Source organism: Dipodomys ordii, unplaced genomic scaffold (assembly GCF_000151885.1).
Source record: "Dipodomys ordii isolate 6190 unplaced genomic scaffold, Dord_2.0 Scaffold30, whole genome shotgun sequence".
NCBI lineage: Eukaryota > Metazoa > Chordata > Mammalia > Rodentia > Heteromyidae > Dipodomys > Dipodomys ordii.
Window position 1 is genome coordinate 11,792,179 of NW_012267246.1, and position 21,135 is coordinate 11,813,313.

At 42.0% G+C, this 21,135-nt stretch overlaps 1 protein-coding gene across 1 annotated transcript in view; it reads left to right on the forward strand.

Moving 5' to 3' along the window:
- Positions 1-7,198: 7,198 nt before the first annotated feature.
- The window catches only part of Fndc3b (fibronectin type III domain containing 3B), a 225,779-nt gene continuing 211,842 nt past the window's right edge, over positions 7,199-21,135 (forward strand). The window contains exon 1 of the mRNA XM_013016157.1: positions 7,199-7,333. Coding sequence (XP_012871611.1) covers positions 7,223-7,333 — 111 coding nt within the window. The 5' untranslated portion in view covers positions 7,199-7,222. The remainder of the gene's footprint in view (positions 7,334-21,135) is intronic.

Sequence of the window (21,135 nt, forward strand, 5' to 3'; positions counted from 1 at the left end):
AAAAACATCATTATAGGCAGATTTTCAGTGCATCATATCTATTATTCTCACGGGTTTGTTTTTTGCTCCAAGGAGTTTAGAATCTTATTATATAGTTTTTGGAAAGTATTTGAACAAATATCTAAAAGAACTTACATCAGAAATCATTGAAACCATGTACATTAGGGATGTTTAAAGTCAGAGATTGCTTTTCTTAGGAGAGTTTTGTAACACTGATTCAATTAATCAAACTTGAGTGTGCTTATGTATGAATGAGTTCTCTATGAGCTGATTGAGGAAATACTTTTCATGTCCTCATGGCTGATCAGAAATACAGGTTAGGGAGGAGGCCATTTCCAAAGATAAATTACCTTCTGTAACACTTGTCAGATTTCAAAGCTCAGAAAGAGACCACAGCTGGGCAATCAAATTGAGAGGCAGAGCTTATCTCAGATGAAAGGTATCTTGGAAAATGGGTGTGTCTGTGGCCCTTGTGTGAGGTTGTGTGAGAAGTCTCCAGTGTGGATAGTTACCCTGTAATAATGTTCAACCCTCAGGCCTTTACTATTAGATACCTAGAATCTAACGTAAGTTCAGTGTACCATAAATACTTGTTTAAATATTGGTTATTGCCCTTGTTAAGGTGCTCTTGGCTTTTTTGCTCAAGGCTAGGGCTTTACCACTTGAATCATGCCTCCACTTCCAGCTTTTTGGTGGTTAATTGGAAGTAAGAGTCTTGGGGATTTGTCTTCCTGAAGCTAGGATTATAAACATGAGTTACTGGTACCTGGCTGTGTTTTTGTATATAATCCTTATAGATGTGGATTTTTCATTTAGAAGATAGTACTGACTTCAGGCATGATAATGTGTTTTTGGATTTTAAATTATTCAAAGTCATTTAAAAATATATTTAAGACCAAATTGTCAAAAAGAAAAAAGCAAGTGTGGATTCTTACATGCAGAGCTGATGCAGCCAGCTGGTTGACTGCCCTTCTCTCCCACTGCCTTTAAGAGTGCAGTTATAGCTCTTTTTGCATGTATGCAGTGTATTTTTTGCATGTATTTATGCAGTGGTGATGGTGTTTTTAGTCTAAAAAAAAACAACTAAAGCCTACCATTTCACAGGATTTGTCTGTGGAGTTAAGCTTTCCAAGTCAATATCCTATGCTTCTAATTGGGTGCAAAAAGCAAGTGTGTTTTTAAGGTTAAGAATTTTTGTAGACAACTGTGATCTTACTTCACTAATGAACATGTATCAGACAAGAAGGCAAATTCCAGACTATTTGTGCCTTAACCAAGCAGCTGGGCACATACCTCCAGGTACTGCTCATGTCTCAAGAGCTTTTTTTTTTTTTTCATGAACAATTAGCACCACTCCTTTCATTCAGGTGGCAAGCCATGGCAAGAGGCTTTCCTGCCCAGCTGTACAGAACTCAGCTGCAAAATCAGATCTATTGGCATAAAAACACAGTGAACAGCAGCTCTGGCTTTTGTATGTTTTCTTTCAATTCTTCCTCCTTGCTATGAAGAAAGCTAAACACCACATTTTAGAGATTCTATTTTAGCTTTAGATTAATCTGTAGTGAATAAGCACAGAAGGGAATTAGTGTATGAAACATAGAGAATGAAGAGCAGAAAGAATATTTAGGGCTAATCCATAATCTTGTGCTTTTATAAAATAAGAAAAAGTTACTTGCTCAACTTTAGAGCCAATTGTTACCAAACCTAGATTGGAATTTCCCAATGGTCAGTCCTAGGGAGTGCCAATCTAGGACTGCTTGCTTTATTTTATTTCATTTCATATTTTTAAAACTATAACATACTGGTTCTTTAAGCTGGTTTTAAAAATACTTAACTATTTATTAATGCTAGTGCTGTGGCTTAAACTCAGGTCTTGAACCTCTTGATTCGTTTTTTTTTTTTTAATTTTTTATTTTGTCTCAAGGCTGACATTCTATTACTTGAGCCACACCTGCACTTCCAGATTTTTTTGGTTATTATTTGGAGGTAAGCATCTGATGGACTTTTCCTGTCTGGGCTGCTTTTAAACCTTCATCTTCAGATCTTAGCTTCCTGAGTAGCTAGGATTACAGATGTGAGCCACAGGTGCCTTGCTTAGAGTTGTTCTCTGTGTTAAAATTTTTTGTTTGTTTGTTTTTAAAGCTGTGACAAGTCCTAATCACAACCCTCAGTCTTTCTCCCTCTACCTTGTTTATTTTGTTTTTATTTTTGTGCTATTTAATTTGGTTTTCTAAAGAAGCAAAGGACCAAGTGCTTACCAGTTGGCAGTGGACTGGAGAGACTTCGGGCCTGTCAGTGGGCAGCCCCTCCCTCTCAGATTCTGTCCAATGGCCGTGCCCCACATCAGGCCACAGGGGCCCCATGCTAATGTCTCATGCAGAGCTGGTGTAGGGTTCCTGGGAAGGCAGAGGTAAGCCCTCTTCTCACAGTCCTGGAAGTGGCCGAACAAGTGTATGTTGATGGATGAACAGATTTCTCAGAATTTCAGAGGTAATGAAGATAGTGGTCTGCTCCAGTTTCCTTTTAATCCCCCCCCCCCCGCTTCTGTTGATGCTGTGCATTTCCCATAGTTATTGTATAAATGAAAAGAGGCATCCAGTTTTGCTGGGAAGACTTAGAATGTTAACTACCAGAGTTTCTTTCTTTTTCTTTTTGCACTTCCAGAATTTCTAAGTCTGGAAACACCAGCCTAAGAATTTGCCTCTCAAACCTGGTGTGGATCAAGAAGGACAGAGGAGATTGTGGTACTTTGATGTCCCCAGTCCTTGCCAGAATGTGTCCAACTAGCTGCCTCCCTTCCTCTCTTCTCTTCCTCTCTCTTTTCTCCTCCCCCCACCCCATCTTTGTAAGTCTTGCTAATAAAACACAGAAAGGAAGTGCACTTTTAGGAAATTGTCAGTCCTTATGACAATGGCATTTACACATCAAGGCCACCTGTAGGGTGGGGTGATCCAGGCTGCTATTATTTCTGTGCTGTTTGATTCCTTATTGAAATTGGACCTGCCTAGATTTTCCTCTTCTACTGCCACTGTGACATAAGCAGGCATGAACCAGTGACACAAATGGCTGATGTCCTGAATGAAGTGTTCTTAACTTTTGGTTGTATATTGCAATTCCTCATAAAACATTAATTCTCTTAAGGTGGTACTGTTTTTAAAAGGCTAGAGCACACAATTATTTCTTAATAGCTTCCAAAACAGAGCACAGAAAAATAAATCATTTTCTGAAAAGTCAGGATGTTTATGGTTTATGAAAGGATCCTGTTGACTATTGATACAGTTTTTCCATCTCCTCCACAAGAAGCTCAGTTACTTTTCTTCATTAATATTATAGAAGTAGACAGACATTGCTTTGGTATAATTGTGACAATGTTCTCAAGTTTTACCTACAATAAAGTTTTCAGTATCGGAATCAGTTTTGTTGGGCTGCTGCTGGTGGTGGTACTGGGATTTGAATTCAGGGCTTGCTAATTGCTCTTTATTTGGGCTATATTCTCAACCCTTTTGTTTTTGTTATTTTCTTGAATACACTCTACTTTCTTTTGCACAGGATGTCCTAGATCATGATCCTCCCATTTCTGCTTTCTGAGAAGCTAGGAGGACAAATGTGCACCATCTTGCACAACTTATTATTGGTTGAGCCAGCATCTCATGATCTTTTACTCTGTGCGTGTCTCAAAGCATGGTCCTCCTGATCTAGCCTCTTGAGTGGCTGATATTAGTGATGCATCATTTCCAGCTTAGTTTTTCATTTGCTGTTTTCAATCAGGTTCCTACTAAATTGGTAGGGCTGGTCTAGTATGTCAGGAGCTCAAGACATTCTCCTGCCTTAGCCTCTTGAGTAGTTGGGATTACAGGTGTGAACTACCACCCTTGGATAGTAAAGAAGGAAATTTTCATGAAATAGGACTCAAGCCCTGATTTGATCATTTTTGTGAAGTTGGCCAGTTTGAAGTAGGAAAACTTGGAATAAGCCAGTTGTCTAGAGAAGTATAGAACTAGCAGACACTTGGTGATTTTTAAAATTTATTTTTGTGCTGGTACGAGAGCTTGAACTCAGTGGCTGGGTGCTGTCCCTTAGCCTTTTTCACTCAAGGTTAATGCTCTATCACTTGAACCACATCTCCATGTCTGGCTTTTTAGTAGTTAATTGAAGTTAAGAATCTCATGTACTTTCCTGCCCAGGTTGGTTTTGAGCTGTGATCCTCAGATCTCAGCCTCCTGAGTGGCTAGGATTATAGCTGTGAGTCCCTGCCATCTGATTGGGATATTATTTTTAAAATAACATTAAAAAAAAGCTTTGGACTCATACTTGAAAGACATTTCATCTTACTAACAGCAACGTTGTATTCATTTTGTTTTCTTATTTCCCTGTCCAACCTCTGACTCCTGCCATTTATTGAACCCAGAAGTAGTTGATAACCAGGGATGTGCTCTCTTAGAAGAGAGTCATGAGTCACAAATGCCACATGGCTTCTTTCCCACCCCTTTCATTCAAAAGAATAGGAAACGCATGGAGTTCTTGTGGTTTTAGTGTTAGGATGTGGGGTTAGGGGGAGAGATTGTGAGGGCCTGTGGTTGAAACTAAATTTCTTCCCCTTCCCCTCCCCTCTCCTCCTCCCTCCCCCTTCCCTAATCTTTCTCCTCCCTTCTTCCTTCCCCCTCCCCTCCCCTCTCTTCCCCAACACGTACTGTCATTTTCTATGCTCTGACTTAAAGGATGACCTACAGAACTTGCAAGGACTTAGGGCAGTCCCAGAAGCTAGTTAACTTCTTCTGTCCTACTGGGTGACACAGAAGAGAGCAGGTTCCATTTGTCGGGGAGAGGGGCTGAACTGTGCTGTCCCAGTGGGGAGGGGAAGGGAAGGCTGTTATGGAAGGCAAGGGAGAATCACTGTTGCTGTTTGCTCCTTCATCCAGTGTCTGGAAGTCCTTTATGGGCAGGGCCAGGGGTCATTTCTAACTGTGACTCAACTGACTTTCAAGGATACAGTGAATAAATCACACCTAAGAAGGAGGTCTTTTTTCTTTTTCTTTTTTTCTCAATCTGAGAAAAAAAAATGACTTGCCATTTTTCCTTGCCCTGCTCCTAGGATCAAGTGTTAGAAATGAGAGTGAAGTGGTCCTTCTCGATCACTTCACTCCCAGTCAAACACATCTACCTGAGAGTATCTAAGGTGACCTGAGCTTTCATGTAGAAGGCTGTTTTCCTCGTGGGGATAAACCCTTGTGCTCTGTGCTTTGTACTTTTATTTGTGTAGGACATGAGCAATTGCCTAATAAAACAGCACGGTGGTACTCATAACACCTGATTATAAGACCTGTTATTAGGGAGTGTGTTGACTTTGCTGGGACAAGACTTCCTAGCTTGCTGCTTAAATAATTAGTTCCTCCAAGTGGGGGTGATAATGTGTAGTGTAAAATTCTACTTATTTAAAAGGAAAAAAATGTTTATTATCTCTTGGGTGGCTTTTCTGCCTCATTGGGAGGGCTTTGTCTGGAGTGGGGTATCTGGGATGGAGTTGTTCAAGAATGACAAAAGATGGATATGAGTGGCTGATGCCTGTAATACCAGCTACACAGGAGGCTGAGGATCACAGTTTCAAGCCAACCTCGACAGGAAAGTCCAAGAGACTTTATTGTTCCTCTCCAATTAATCAGCAAAAAGCCAAAGAAAAACTGTGCCAGCTTATATTACATATATTATAATTGTAGTATATGCAGTTAACATCTGTTTACTTACTTGCATGAAATTATTATTTTAAATCCTAATGAAAGGGTAAATCAACCTCCCTCCCTCCCTCCCTCCCTCCCTCCCTCCCTCCCTCCCTTCCTTCCTTCCTGTTTTTGTAACAAAGGCTCACTAAAATGAACACTAAGATGAGAAAAAATTGCATTCTCCCCCCCACCCCCCCAAGGGAGAAAGATTTTTTTTTTCTGGTCTTGGGGCTTGAACTTGGTGCCTGAGATTTATTCCTGAGCTTTAGTAGAAAAGGATAGTGCTTTATCACTTTGAGCCACAGCTCCACTTCTGGCCTTTTGTGCTGATTAATTGGAGATAAGAGTCTCACAGCCTTTCCTGACCTGGCTGGCTTCCAACTGTGATCCTCAAATCTCAGCCTCCTGAGTAGTTAGGATTACAGGAGTTGTAGCACTGGCACCCAGCTTGAGGGATGGGTTTTTAATTAGAAGCAAAACTCTGGGTAGACAATGGTGTTGTACTAGCATTAGTCTCTGGGCCTGTCTTGTCTCACTCTCTGGAATGTTCCTTCACTCAAGAGGGGAAAATCTTTTGTGATTACCAAGCTGTTGTCTTTGCCTCCCAGATGATATCCCCTGGTTTTTACTTGGCATTGTCTTTTTTTGCTATCAGTGGGTCTGAACTCAGGGCCTTGGGCATGGCTGTTAGGCTGGAACTTCCAGTGATTTTCTTGCACTGGTGATTTTCAGGGTAAGGTCTCACTTCCCACCCTGGTTGTGTGGCTGTACCCTGATTTTTCTTATTTTTTACTTAGGGAAGACAGGTGTGTACTACTATGTCTAGCTTCTCTTTTTGGAGATGGAATTTTGAGGCCTTTTCTGCTTGGGCTGCTCTTGAACCATGGATTTCCCAGTCTTAGCCTCCCATGTAGTTTGGGATGACAGGTATACACCATGGTGCCCATCTGTATGTTGAGAAACAGTCTCGCAACTTTTCTGTTTGTTTAGGCAGGCCTTGAACAGGGAGCCTCTAGATCTCAGCATCCAAAGTAGTAAGGACCACAGTTGTAAGCTATCAGCTTGTTTGGCATTTTTACTATCTGAAAATGTTTGACTTTATCCTCAGAAAGACCTCTAGGGCAAGATTGTTGTTATTATTGGTCTGTTTTAAAGTTCTTCACTAACTGCCCAGCTGAGGCATTAGAGGTTACATTCACATGGCTGCCTGGAGACTCTGGTTTTGATCTCCCAGTTCAGGGTATTTTTTTCCCCCCTTGTCTCTGCCCCTTCTGGAAACTTGACAGAATAATAATAATCCTCTATGATTAGAGTAATTTGGGTTTCAGCAGACTTCATGATGGTGCATTCAGAATTGCTGACTTTCATATAGCTTAGGTTACAGTTCATTTTTGTGGTTCTTTTTTTTTTTTAAAGAAAAAAACACACACAAAAACACAAAACTCTAAACCAAAAATTTGTGGTGTTTGTCTTGCAGGAAGCCAGTGGAGGGAACTTCTCCATGAATGTATGTCACCATGATGATGACCGACCAAATCCCTCTGGAACTGCCCCCACTTCTGAATGGAGAGGTCGCCATGATGCCACATTTGGTGAACGGGGAAGCGGCCCAGCAGGTGGGTGCTGAAATAGGATACCTTGTCTCAGTCCACATTTGGTTTATCTTGGGATACAAAGGTTTTGTTTGTATTAGTGCCAGTACCAGGGCATGAACTCAGGGCCTTGAGCCTTCACTCAGCTTGCTTACTCAGCTAGCACTCTACCACTTGAACCATACCTCCAGCATAGCTTTTTCTTCCTGGGCTGGCTTTGAACTGTGGTTCTGTGATCTCAGCTTCCTAAATAGTTAGAATTACAGAATTACAGGCTGGTGCCTGGCCAAGTTTTTTTTTTTTTTAAGTTATAAAATTACTTTTTGGCTCTCAAGAAAATACCAGAAACTGTTGTTTATGAGAACAGCAACTTTACCTCATCTGGTTAGTATCCTTAAAGCATCAAAAGCCCCCAAAAGGTGTGATCTTTTTTTTTTTTTTTTAACATGAGTCATGGAGCCTACGCATGTCTTTGGAATGAGAGGGTGGATTCTCTGGGTCTGAGAATCTGCTCCCCTGGTCTCTTGCATGGGCATTACAGGCAGCCTAGAGGGGTGGGTTCTGACTTCACAGTGCCCTGACCTGGGCAAGGTGCTCAGGTCAGGATGAACCTACTGGAGCTTTTGGAATAGTCCTTCCCAACGTGTGCCCCATAAAACCAGAGTACTCATTTTGTCAAACTCCTTTGTCCCTAGCTTACTCAGAATTATGGGACAGAAAAGTATTTCTTTTTTTTTTTTTTGGTTCTTTTTTTTTTAAATTTTATTTGTGAACATACTGTACAGAGGGGTTACAATTACATGGGCAGGATAATGCGTACATTTGTTACCAAGCATTGCATCCTTCTCCTTTGTTTACCCTTCACATCCCTTCCCAGCCTTCCCCCTCCCCCCCAATCCCAATCCTTCTCCTTCCCCTCCCCGCGGCCCCCCCCCCCGCACCGACATTGTAAAGCTAGTTTTGGACATGACAACTTGTACTTCTCATTGTTGCAACAGGTCCACCTGTATCCTTAAACAACTGGTTTTTCCCCATCTCCTCCACAAGTTATACTGACATCAAATATAGTGAAAGCAGGGGTTATACTGTGGGGGAGGGACATACAAAGCAACAAAGAGATAATCTTATAAATGCATTCGAAACACATGCATGAAAGAAAAAACATTAAAATACATATCTAAGGGTTCATTTTCCTGACATCACATTATCTGACCTTTTCCGCTTGACTCATACATATACTAGATATTGCAAATAAGGGAAACCATGGGACCTATGTTTCTTTGGGCCTGGCTTACTTCACTTAATATAATTTTTTCCAAGTCTTTCCATTTCCTAACAAATGGGGCAATGCCATTCTTTCTGATGGAGGCACAGAATTCCATTGTGTATACATACCACATTTTCTTGATCCATTCATCTACTGAGGGGCATCTGGGTTGGTTCCATATCTTAGCTATGGTAAATAATGCTGCAATAAAATTGTTGTGCTGGTAGCTTTAGTGTGGTCTTGTTTGTAAACATTTGGGTAAATGCCCAAAAGTGGGATTGCTGGGTCATAGGGGAGTTCTATGTGAAGTCTTTTGAGGAACCTCCATACTGCTCAGAAAAGTATTTCTGAACTCAATCAGCTGGCACTTGGGGAAACTGTTTAGAATATAAAACTTCAAAAAAAAAAGTAGAACTTAACATTCAGTAGGAATTATTATTCAGTTTTCTTTCTAACATGTTTATTTTATTTTTTGCTGGTAGTTGAGCTTGAACTCAGGGCCTGGATGCTGTCCCTCAGCTTTTCCCTTAAGGTTGACACTGTACCAGTTGAACCATAGCTCCACTTCTGGTTCTTTGCTAGTTAATTGGAGATAAGAATCTGATGGAGTTTTCCTGTGGGGGCTGGCTTCAAACAATGATTCTCAGATCTTGGCCTCTTGAGTAGCTAGGATTACAGGTATGAGCCATCAGCGCCTGGCTCCTAGGTTGACTTTTTAAGGTAGATGGTGTTGTAGCTACTTCTCAAATGACTCTTGTGGAGCACTATAGTCTGGCACTGGGTTTTCTGGCAGTGTGTGTTAGGAGTGTGAGTGGTGTATGTGTGTGAGAGTGTGCATGTACATACACTCACAGCATTGTTAGTGTACCCCAGCTGTCCCAGCCCATTATGAGCATTTCTAGTATGCATGGGACCCTTCAGTAAGGAGAGAGTTCCTGCCTCCTCAAGCCTCCTTCTCCTGACTAACGGGCCTGAAAGCTGGATTTGATTAGATCAGCTTATGGTAGGGTTCTGGCTCTCTAAATGAGAGATTCTCTTAGTTTTCTTTATTAGAAGTCCTATTAAACTGGAAACTTGATTTGTCATCTTATGGGAGCAGAGATTGTAGATGATGGTTCTTCATAAAGCTTTCCTCATTACAAATGGAATGAGAAAAAATGGATTGTCCTCTAAAAAGAAGCAGTAAAACTCAATTGGACAGAGAGCATGGACATTTGTAATGAACTTTAATGCCTGTAGTATACACCTTACCCATTTAGTACATGTTGGAACTTAGTGTATGCACATAAGCTTTAAGTTTTTATCACTGTGACAGAGTACCCGAAGAAGACAAAGATTTATTTTGGCTCCTAGTCCCAGAGGTTTCAGTCCATGATGGGAAGGCTGCCTGGGAGCCTGAGTGAGGCCAAGTGTCATGGTGAGGTGTGATGGAGCAAGCTACTCACCTCCTGGCAGCCAGGAAGCAGAGAGCAGTAGCGAGAGAGCGAGAGCAAGAGGGACAGAGACAGGCACCATCAGAGATGAGGTAAATCCGTCTAGAGCTCACCCGCTATGTCCAGTTTCCTCTAGTCGGGCCCACCACTTAGTTTCCATCAACTGCAAATAGTTCCATAGAAGTATGACTCTGTCAATGTGTAAATCTACTGACTAGGTCACAGCCTGATGATCCAATAACTTACCCACGACCTTCCTTCTCATCCTTGTAGTGGGGGACGATTCAAGTGCATACCACCACCAGAGCTTTGCAGAAACCTGAGTACAATTGATTTTAGGGTGTTTGGACATAGTGAAAAGACTCTGATGAACTCACTCCCTCATCTCTGTTTCTTCCACCAGTCTCAGTGAACCACTGATCTGTTTTCTCTGCAGATAGTCCTTGCTCTGGACCTGTCATAGAATGAATTCTTGCAGGGTTTTCTGCAGCATTTCTACTTGTACCTGACCTCTGGCACTTAGAATCTTTTCTGGGTTTGTCTGTTTTTTTGTTTTTGTTGGTCGTGGGCCTTGAACTTTGGACCTGGGCACTGTCTTTGAGCTCTTCAGGTCAAGGTGAGCACTCTACTTAAACCACAGCACCACTTCTGGTTTTCTGGTGGTTAATTGGAGATAAGAGTCTCACGGACTTTCCTGCCCAGCCTGGCTTTGAACCACAATCCTCAGATCTTAGCCTCCTGAGTATCAAGAATTATAGGCATGAGCCACCAGTGCCTGGCATGGTTCGTCTGTTTTTGTAGCAGTGTATCCATGCTTATTTCCCTCCAGTCCCCTCTCCTCCCTCAAATATCCCAGTTTAGAGTAGACCACATATTATTAATCCATTTGTCAAGTGAAAATTTTTTTTGGCTATTATGAACAGGGTTACTATGAATGTTCACGTATAAATTCTTGTGTGACCATCTGTCTTCATTTGTCTTGGAGACATAACTAAAGAGTGAAATTGGAGAGCTTCATTGTCTTCTAAATAAAGTATTTTTATTTGCTCATCAGTAGTTTTATCTGCCTCTGGGTAATTATAACCCAGGATAACTAAGTAAAGTTGTCTTTCTTTTTTTTTTTTTTCGATTAATACTTTTTTTTTTTTTATTTGTGAACATACTGTACGGAGGGGTTACAATTACATGGGCAGGATAATGCGTACATTTCTTAGCAAGCATTGCAGCCTCCTCCTTTGGTTTACCCTTCACATCCCTTCCCAGCCTCCCCCCTCCCCCCCCAATCCCAACCCTTCTCCTTCCCCCAAAGTTGTCTTTCTTAATATTCCTTACAAAGTCTTATTCTTGAGGTTTTTTTTTTTTTTAAATTATACTGGGGTTTGAACTTAGGGTGTTACAGCTGTTAGATATGTGTTCTACCACTGGAGGTACACTTCACATTTCTAGCCTGTTTTGCTCTGGTTCTTTTTTTTGGGGGGGGGTGTCCGCTCGTAGGGCCTGAACTCTGGGCCTGGGCACTATCCCTCAGCTCTTTAGCTAGTGCTCTACCACTTGAGCCACAGCGCCACTTCTGGCTTTTTTCTTTCTGCTTATGTGGTACTGAGGAATCGAACCCAGGGCCTCATGCATGCAAGGCAAGCGCTCTACCACTGAGCCACCTTCCCAGCCCTCTGGTTCATTTTTTGAAGTTGATTATTGATTTTTGCCTGGGGCAACCTGGAGCATGATCTTCCTATTTACTTCTGGGATGATAGGCAAGTGACACTATGCCCCGCATTTGTATGTTGAGATACCGTCTTGTGAGCTTTTTGCCCTGGCTAGTCAGTCTGGAGCCATGACTGTCCTGATCTCAGTCTTTTGAGTAGCTGGGATAACAGGTATAATTCACAAGAATTAGATTTTAATTGATTTTTTTACCATGTGACTGTATAAATAACAGTGAATATCGTTCAGTAATCAGAGAATTGGTGCTTTCAGAGTCTGGTGATGCAGTCCTGTAATTCCAGCACTTGGTAGGCAGAGGGAGGTGGGTCCTAAGTTCTAGGCTAGCCAGGGCTATGTAACAATAGCCTGGCATTTAGAAAGAGAGAAAAAAAAAAGAGGAGCAGGAAAAATTGGTATCTGTGTTGATATTTCCAGACCTATTAATAATAGAATTCAGCTGGCTTTGTTTTGAGATTTAAAGATGTAGCAGCTAATTGTAAGCATGAAAGAATAAATACCAGCTCAATTTCTGCCTTTTATAAATGGGAAAGAATCACAGCATTTGCCAGTTAGATAAAGAAACCATTATGTTGGGAACAGAGATGTTCACAAGGGTGACAGAGTTAGCTGATTGGTTAATTTTATCTGTACATACACAAAGGGAAAATGCCACCTTGTATTCTTGTTGGGGACTCCTGCTTCCTGGGGCCTGGGACTACGTTGGTGGCTTTCTCTCTCCTGGTTAGCATTCAGCACATAGAAGTCACCTAGTGAATGTTCTATGTGTCTTACTGTAGGATTTTTTCTTACTTCTTCTCCCCCCACCCTTTTTTAAGCTTCTTGGATATTAATTGCCCACAAATGCTTTTAATGCTTCTTCAGGACATCAGTCCTGTTAAGTGTAAATAGAAAAACATATCTGCCTTACTAGCTTGGGAGCATGTGTGACAAAGCTTGCCCTCAGAGACAGGAGGTTAGCATTGCTGTCATAATTTCGGTTCTGACTTTGTCTAGTCCTGGCAGCGCACACATCAGTTCACCAAGTATTTCACCAAATGTTTGACATTTCTTTACTCATTTCTTCTGTGATTTTTGTATTTTTATGTTGCAAAATCCTTGTTTCTTCTCAGACATTTACATTGCCAGAGTTTCCCCAGAGCAGTCTTTTGTGTTAAAATGTACTAAATGTGCTAAGACATTTCAGATGGCACTTATTTCTGGTATGTCTTTATATCAATTCTGCCCTCCTGGCCTCATCCAGTGACCTTTCTGCTCTGGCTTTTACCTTCTTAGCTCTCCCTGACGGCCTTTTCTTGCTTTTAGTAGTTCAGATTCTTCATTGCTCAAGTTCAGTCTCTAAATATACTGAGAGCCCCTGTGTCAGGGAACTCGTAAAGAGTATCATGTATATAACAGGCCTCTTATACTCCTCAAAACCCTAGTGGTGGATGTTTTACAGACACCTCTCCTAGAGAGGTAGATGCACAACTCCAGGGAGAGTACTCAGGAATAAAGATGATATTCAGTGAGAGTGGACATTAAATAAATGGCATTCAGCTGTGCCTCTGAATGTCCTTTTATATATAGTGCCTTTCCTCATAGAAGCCTTCCTGGGGCCGATGCTCACTCTAGAAAGTAGACTTAGATGGGCGAAAGGTTGAGTTTGGAATACCAAACATGAGAAAGCTGAATTCTCCAGCAGAATGATGCGTAAGGAATGTACAGCTTGCGCAGATGTTATACTATCCTTGCATCCAGGTGCTGGTGGCTCATGCCTGTAATACTAGCTACTTAGGAGGTTGAGAGCTAAGCATCATGGTTCAAAGCCTGCCTGGGCAGGAAAGTGTGTCAGATTCTTAATCTCAGTTAACCAGCATAAAGCTGGAAGTGGAGGTGTGGCTTGAGTAGTAGAGTACCAACTTTGCTTGAAAGTGCTAAGAGACAGTGCCCAGGCCCTGAGTTCAAGCCCCAGTACTAGCTTCTACCACTCAAAAACTCACAAAGGCCTCTGGCGTCAGCATATCAGTAGCCTGTGTCTCCTGAGATTAGGTGGCAAGGAATGTGAGATTTATGGCAGATTTAAGGAGTGACTGAATAATAGATGTGTTCATTTTAATAAGCATTTATCAAATCCTTCTGTGCAAGTATCTTAGCAGGAAGATGAGTAGAAACAGGAGAGAGCAGTTTAGCTGGTGAGTGAATCCTGTTTCACTTAAAAAAAAATAACAATGGCCATGTGTCAAGCCATAGAAGTGCTTGGACTGCAGATCAGAACTCAGAGGAGGGTGTGAGGGGTGGAGTAGATACACAGGAAAGCAGATCTAGCTAGCAAAAGTGTGAGGATGCTGACCCATTCCAGAGGTCTGCCTGGAAGTGGAGTGGGCAACCATTATTCATGCTTTGCATGTCAGGTGACCAATTTCTGTGTTGTTAAATGAGAATGCCCCATGGGGGTTTCCATTCAAAGGAGCACTAACATTAGGAATGCCTTGAACAACTGTTTGGTTGGTTTATGATCAGTTCTCTTGACACTTGGCTTTCAGTATCGTTGTTAGTGAAGCTGTGTGTTGTGATGCTCTCGTCCTCCTGTCTGGTGCCCACCTTGGCCTCTGAATGTCTGGCATCAGAATCTCAGGTTCTTCAGAGGTCCAGATCATAGACACTCTTCAATCAGAGTTGCTTTCTAACTGCACAGCTGGCCTTCTCTGCTGTGGAGGGCCTCCTTGTAGCTATAAAAGTGATGAGTTTATTCTGTTCTGTGGCCTGGTTTTTTTTTTTTTTTTTTTCTCCAGTCCTTTTTGCATTGGGTTTGCCAGTTCTCCCCACAGAGACTTCCAAAAACTCAGCCTATGCATAGCCTCCATGCTAACCAGGAAAGTTTTGATGTAATATTATCAGAGGGTGTCGTTATGTGTGGCACCCGTAATAATTAGGACATATGACATGTAATTACGCCAGCTCAGAGTTGTCTGGGTTGGGAGACACTGCAGAATTTAATTAGCCAAAGGCTACAATAATAAGATGCATGATGTCCTCAGTATCCTTTCACTGGTAGAAGCTAAACTTCCTTCAAAAAAAGAGAGGATTAAGGAAAACTATTGCGGTGGCAAGGTTGCACTGAAGAGTAATGGCAATTTCAAATTCTGGGGCAGTTTTAACGTTATGATTGTTTTTAACTGACTGCAATCTTTGATTTCATTGTAAAGCAGGGAGAGTAGACACAGTCTTTTTTGTCCATGCTATGCCTGGCACCTGAAGTTGCATTCTGTAAATGTCTTTAAGTGGATGAAGGCTTAAAAAAAAGAGCAAATTTAATTCATCTATACTATGAAAACTGCAGCTATCTTGTGTGTGTGTGTGTGTGTGTGTGTGTGTGTATACGCGTGTACTGGGGCTTGAACTTGGGGCCTGGGTGCTATCCCTGAGCTCTTGGTGTTTAAGGCTAGCACTCTACCACTTGAGCCACAGCACCACTTCAGGCTTTTTTTTTTTTTTGTGGTTAATTGGAGATAAGAGTTTCTCAGAATTTTCCTGTCCAGGCTGGCTTCAAACCATGATCCTTAGATCTCAGCCTCCTTAGTACCTAGACTTACAGATATGAGCCACCAGTACCCAGCCATAACTTTTTGCATTTGTGATACAGGCTAATTAAAAGAACTTACAATTAAAAAAGGAATAACAAAAATACTTGAGTGCTATGTAGTCCTCCCTTCATGCCCCTGGGTTCCTTGTTTTCAGATTCTACTAATTGCCATAGATCTAAAATACTTGGAAAAGTGGGAATGAATAGTGTCTATACTGATCATGCACAGTCTCTCCTTGTCATTACTTCCTAAACATACTTCCTACAGTTTAACAAATGCTCACCTAATTCTACACTATATTCAGGAAGTAATACAGAGAGGATCTGAACTTGGGAGGAGGGATGAAGGAATATGCAGGAAGATGCTATTTGTGAGCATCCTCAAGTTTTGGTATCCATCAGCAGGAAGGAATAAGTTGTCCTGGAGGACTGTATTTAAAAACAGGAAGATTTGGGGTGGGAAGGTGGCTCGGTGGTAGAGTGCTTGCCTTGCATGCATGAGATCCTGGGTTCAATTTCTCAGCACCACAAAAGCAGAAAAAGCCAGAAGTGGCGCTGTGGCTTAAGTGGTAGGGTGCTAGCCTTGAGCTGAAGAGCTGAGGGACAGTGCCCAGGCCCAGAGTTTAGGCCCCACGGCTGACAAAAAAAAAAAGAAAAGAAAAGAAAAAGGAAGATTTGTTATCCAGCAAATAGCCCACAAATATAATCCTAGAGACTGTGGAGGCTGAGATCTGAGGATCGCTTTTGAAGCCAGTTTGGGCAGGAGAGGCTGTAAGACTCTTCAGTTTAGCATCAGAAAAATGGAAGTGGAGCTATCCCTCAAAGTGGTAGAGCATGACCCTTCAGCAAAAGAAGCTCAGGGCAGTGTGTAGGCTCTGAATTTAAGCACATCTATATGCATGTGCATGCGCGTGCACACACATGGAATATTTGCGCAAAATTCCGTATTTTATTTTTCTTCTGTGTACCTGGAGATCTGAGGACTTAAGGCTTGACTTGTCACTTGACAACAATAGACGGATAAAACTTGGCTGCCCTCCTTGTCTCCACTTTACCTATGCTTAACTTCTTCTTTTTTTTTTTGGTCGGTTGTGGGGCTTAAACTCCAGGCTTGGGTGCTGTCCCTGAGCTCTTTAGCTCAAGGTGAGCACTCTGCCACTTAAGCCACAGAGTCACTTCCTATGTGCTTAACTTCTTTACCTTTGCAACTGCATCTATGCTCATGCCTCTCAAAATAAAAATAGCACAACTCATCAAGAGTTTTCAAGAGTCCCCATTTGTTGATGTTGACTAAGGCTCTTAGCTTATACTTGTACCTGGCGACTTGGGAAATGAATTAGGATGTTGCCTGCTTACCATGGCTCAGGAGAAGTATTACTATTGTTTGACTTAGGACCCATGGAGTTTTTGACTTCTGCTGATAGAAACTTCACTAAGTGCCAGATGCCTTGGTTCTGTTTGCAGTCTAGATCAGGGATACTGTGCACAGATTCTAGATCTAAGTGTTGCATGAGCATGGATGCAAGTATTTGGCTTTATAATAATTTTTTAAAAAGTAAACTTATAGTGGTATTCCATAAATGTGGCTTTTCCCCCCTCTTGGAGCCAGGACTGGGGTTTGAACTCAGGGCCCGGGCTCTGTCCCTTAGCTTGTTCACTCAGAGCTGGTGCTCTGCCACTTGAGCCACAGCTCCACATCTGGCTTGTTTTTTTACCCCCCAGGAGGGGTGGTTAATTGGTGATAAGAGTCTCACAGACTGTCCTGTGTGGTCTAGCATTGAACCACTATTCTCGGATCTCAGCCTCTGAGTAGCTAGTATTACAGGCGTGAGCCATTGTACCCAGCAGGCATTTTTATTTATAGCACACTAGATTTTTCACCAACTATGATTAAATTTAATAGATTTCCACTCTCTGATTTGTTTGGAAATCTGTTTGTTGTATTGGACATGCTATGACTGCTTTTGCTGCGTCAGAACAGTGAAAATAGGATTTACATACAGGAAGGAGGGATGGACTGCCTGTGCATCCAAAGTATTTGAAGGCATTTGTCAGGAACCTAATAGCTTCATAGAAGCAGATGTTTCTTTGTGGTCATATGACTGGTTTCAAAGCAGACCTTGTGAAATAACTCACATCATGCTCCCGACATGATGGTAGTGAGAAGGCTGTACAAAATTAGTAACAATCTCCCAGGTTCCCACTGCAGACATATTCATTCTTATTTTTTCCTCTCCTACATTTCCAAATTCAAGTATACACAGACTGCCAAGAAGTTACTTGCTGGAGTGCTGTCATATGTTTAGCTACAACATTCAGATTATTGGCACTGATCTGAGCATCAGCTCTAGTGTTACAATTAAAAAAAAAAGAAAGAAAGCTTTGCAAATAGGGTCTTGCTGTGTAGACTATTTTGTCCTCTTAAATTGAACTCTCCCTGTCTACTTTTTGAGTGCTGGGGTTATAGGCATGTGCCACTATTCCTGGCCAGAGTTATAGTAATTTTATTTTATTTTATTTTATTTTGGGTCTGGTCGTGGGGCCTGAACTCTGGGCCTGGGCACTGTCCCTCAGCTCTTCAGCTCAAGTCTAGCGCTCTACCACTTTCAGCCACAGCGCCACTTCCAGCTTTTTTCTTTTTTTGCTTATGTGGTGCTGAGGAATCGAACTCAGGGCCTCATGCATGCAAGGCAAGTGCTTTACCACTGAGCCACCTTCCCAGCCCCAGTTATAGTAATTTTAAAATAGACATGGTGAACCCCCAGAAGAAATGGAATTAGAATACTTCAATGTTCTTACCTCTGCTGTTATTGCTTTGTAGCCCTAGGCTTTTTTCTTAGTAGCCAACCATCATATCAGGTCATCCGTTGAGAGGCAATGTGTGTTTTATGAGCAGCAGGTGTGTTCAGCATGACCCATAACCAGAACAGTCGGGCCCTGCCTCTTCCAGGCCTGCCCCATGCTGTCCAATCCTTGCTTCATGCAGTAGTTAGGTAAGTCTTTGGATAAAATGAACAGTCTACCTTTAGCAAATTAACTCACTGAAGTCTTCTGTTTCAAATAATGGCAGTTAGGGGCTGGGAAGGTGGCTCAGTGGTAGAGCGCTTGCCTTGCATGCATAAGGCCCTGAGTTTGATTCCTCAGCACCACATAAGCAAAAAGAAAAAAGCCGGAAGTGGCGCTGTGGCTCAAGTGGTAGAGCGCTAGCCTTGAGTTGAAGAACTAAGGGACAGCACCCAGGCCCAGAGTTCAGGTCCCACGACCGGACCTCCGCCCCCCCCAAAAGAAAATGGACAGTCTAGCAAATTAATTCACTGAAGTCTTCTGTTTTAAATAATGGCAGTTAACACAGAGGCAGAGAAGAACCAGAGGCAGCTGTGGCCTTGTTTTAGCTGTTGGCTAAGAGGACATACTTAGAAAATATTCCAGTGACCCCTTAAACATTAGGAGCCATCCTGTGTATTTGGGTAATAACACAAGTCCAGTTTCTTTTCTTCTTTAAAAAATCTTAAATTGTTATTATAAAGGTGATGTACAGAGAGGTTACAGTTACATAAGTTAGGTAATGAGTACATTTTCTTTTAGACAATGTCATGCCTTTCCTCACTCTATTCCAGTTTTTCCCTCCTGTCCCTACCCAAAGGTTGTATAGTTCATTTTCAGTGTGGTGTCCAGTGGGTACCATTGCTGAATTTTTTTTTTTATTCACTCTTTGTCCCTACATTTCTGTGTTCCCCCTTACCCTCCCAAAGACAGGTAAGTGAACAAACAAGACAAAAAAAAAAACAACCAGAAACAACAACAAAGAAAAAACCACTTGTTTCCATTTCCTGGAGTTCCTTTTGATAAATATTAGTTTATATGATCAGAGGCACATAGGCATTGCGCCTTTGTGTTCCTCCCCTACGAGTGTCCTCCTTTGGTCTCACTGTGTCTGAATGCCTGGAGTCCTGTACAAAGCCTATTTTCCATCATGTTTAATGTTCAGTTCACCAGGATTGATTTTCATTGCTTTGAAAACATTAGCAATGGGGCATTCCTGACAGGTTGATAGTAACAAGTTAATAGTATAGCGACTTACAAGTCAGCCTATATCCAAAATTAGACTCTTTGCTATCTCCACTGAACTGCCCCAGTTAGCTTTTGATTTGGGGTGGGAGGAGAGGTGGATGGGGATTTGCCGGGGACTAAACTCAAAAGCCTTGAGTGTAGAAGGCACATTAGTTCTCCCACTGACCTACATCCCAGCCCACCTGCCTGGTGACTGCACTGAGCATGTGGCTTTCTCCCATCTTTGCTGTTTCAGTTGCAGAGCTGAGCAGTCAAGGCTTGTTCACAGAAACTCCATAGGGGGCTTGAATTTGCATGCTGGTTGCAGTAGATGATAAAAAGTAGAACCCAGAGACCCTTAGAGACCCATAGAGACCCATGTTTAGTCATATGGCTTGGTAGCTGCTTTGATCTGAGCCAGGCAGCTGTCGTCTTGTCTGGTTTTGCCATTTTACTTGTTGCTTTATGTTGTCAGCATGAAGACTTGTTCATATGCTCTTTACCTTGCAAGCCTACATCCAAAGCATCCTTCTAGAGGGGTGGTTGTTCTTTTAAATTCATTGGATGGCTTTAGTCATGATGAAAAAAGAGCAGTAATAGAAAATACTAAGGTAATATGAATTATGGAGGACTGAAGACATCTTCATTTTTCTTTGAGAGTGTAAAAAAGTTGGGCATTAGTTTACATCTATTCTGTCTGTGGGTTCTAGCTACCACAGAGATCTAATTACATTGTGCCTTTATAAAGTGTAATCTATGCCTCAACCCTGCACACTCAGAACTCCAGAATTCCTCCACTAAGAAGACTTGAAGCCTGGGTCACTCCAGGCTCTAGCTCCTTCTTTGGAGGGGCCAGTGGCTCTTTTTTTTTTAAAATGGGATATTCTGAACCCTCTGGGGGAAATGTAGGACAAAAGTTTGAGTTTGACTCTCCTAGAAATTTCTGTGCCTAACAATGTAAAAGATAATGTTAAAGGTCAAATTTTCATTATTGAACACTTACCAATTGAAAGCTTTCACTGAATTTTCAGCCATTCTGACTGAAATTTTATAAGTTTGCTTGTCACCAGAAGACGTTCAGTCTCAAAGTTTTACCTGCCTGGTTTATTTGTGGATGGCAAGTGAAATTGTTGGAAAGGGTAATGTGTAGTCAATGTTTTGGTTTCTTAAGAAGTGAAGGGAAGGAAGAGTTTGGTACTTATGAGGTGCTAGGACCAGTGTGCTAATTACTTACCTACACCAGGTCATTCGGTAATCATATATCCCATAAGGTGGCAGTCATTTTTATAGGCAAAAACCTAAAAGTTTAAGTGCTTGCAGCTGGCAAATCAGGGCTGGAATACATTTCCCGTAGGACCTCTTCCAAAATGCAGATCCTCTTCTGAAATACAGGTCCTTCTTTCCAGGAAGATAGAGTGTCCTGGGTCAAGTGTGTCTCTAATAGTCTTGCTTAGGTAAGCACTTGAGAGGCATGGGATTGGTTTAGTAAACAAAGTTTATAGCAAAGGCTGTTGCTCTTCAATGTCTGTGGCTGCCATATTAGTTCCAGAAAGTAGCAGTTGTCCTCTGCTGGCTGACAAGGCCCAGGGGTCAGTAGAGTGTTTGGAAGCACAGGGGCCGGGTTTCCCTTTGCAGAAGGATTCCCAAAGTCTAGGTCAGGTCACTGTAGGGGTCCTGTTTTTCCTTTTCCCTGAGATTAGCAACAGGGAAGCCATTGACTCTGTGGTCAGTGGCTGCGGAGAGTGATGTCCACAGGTGGTGGTGGTAGAGGTTCTTCTCCATGGCATGA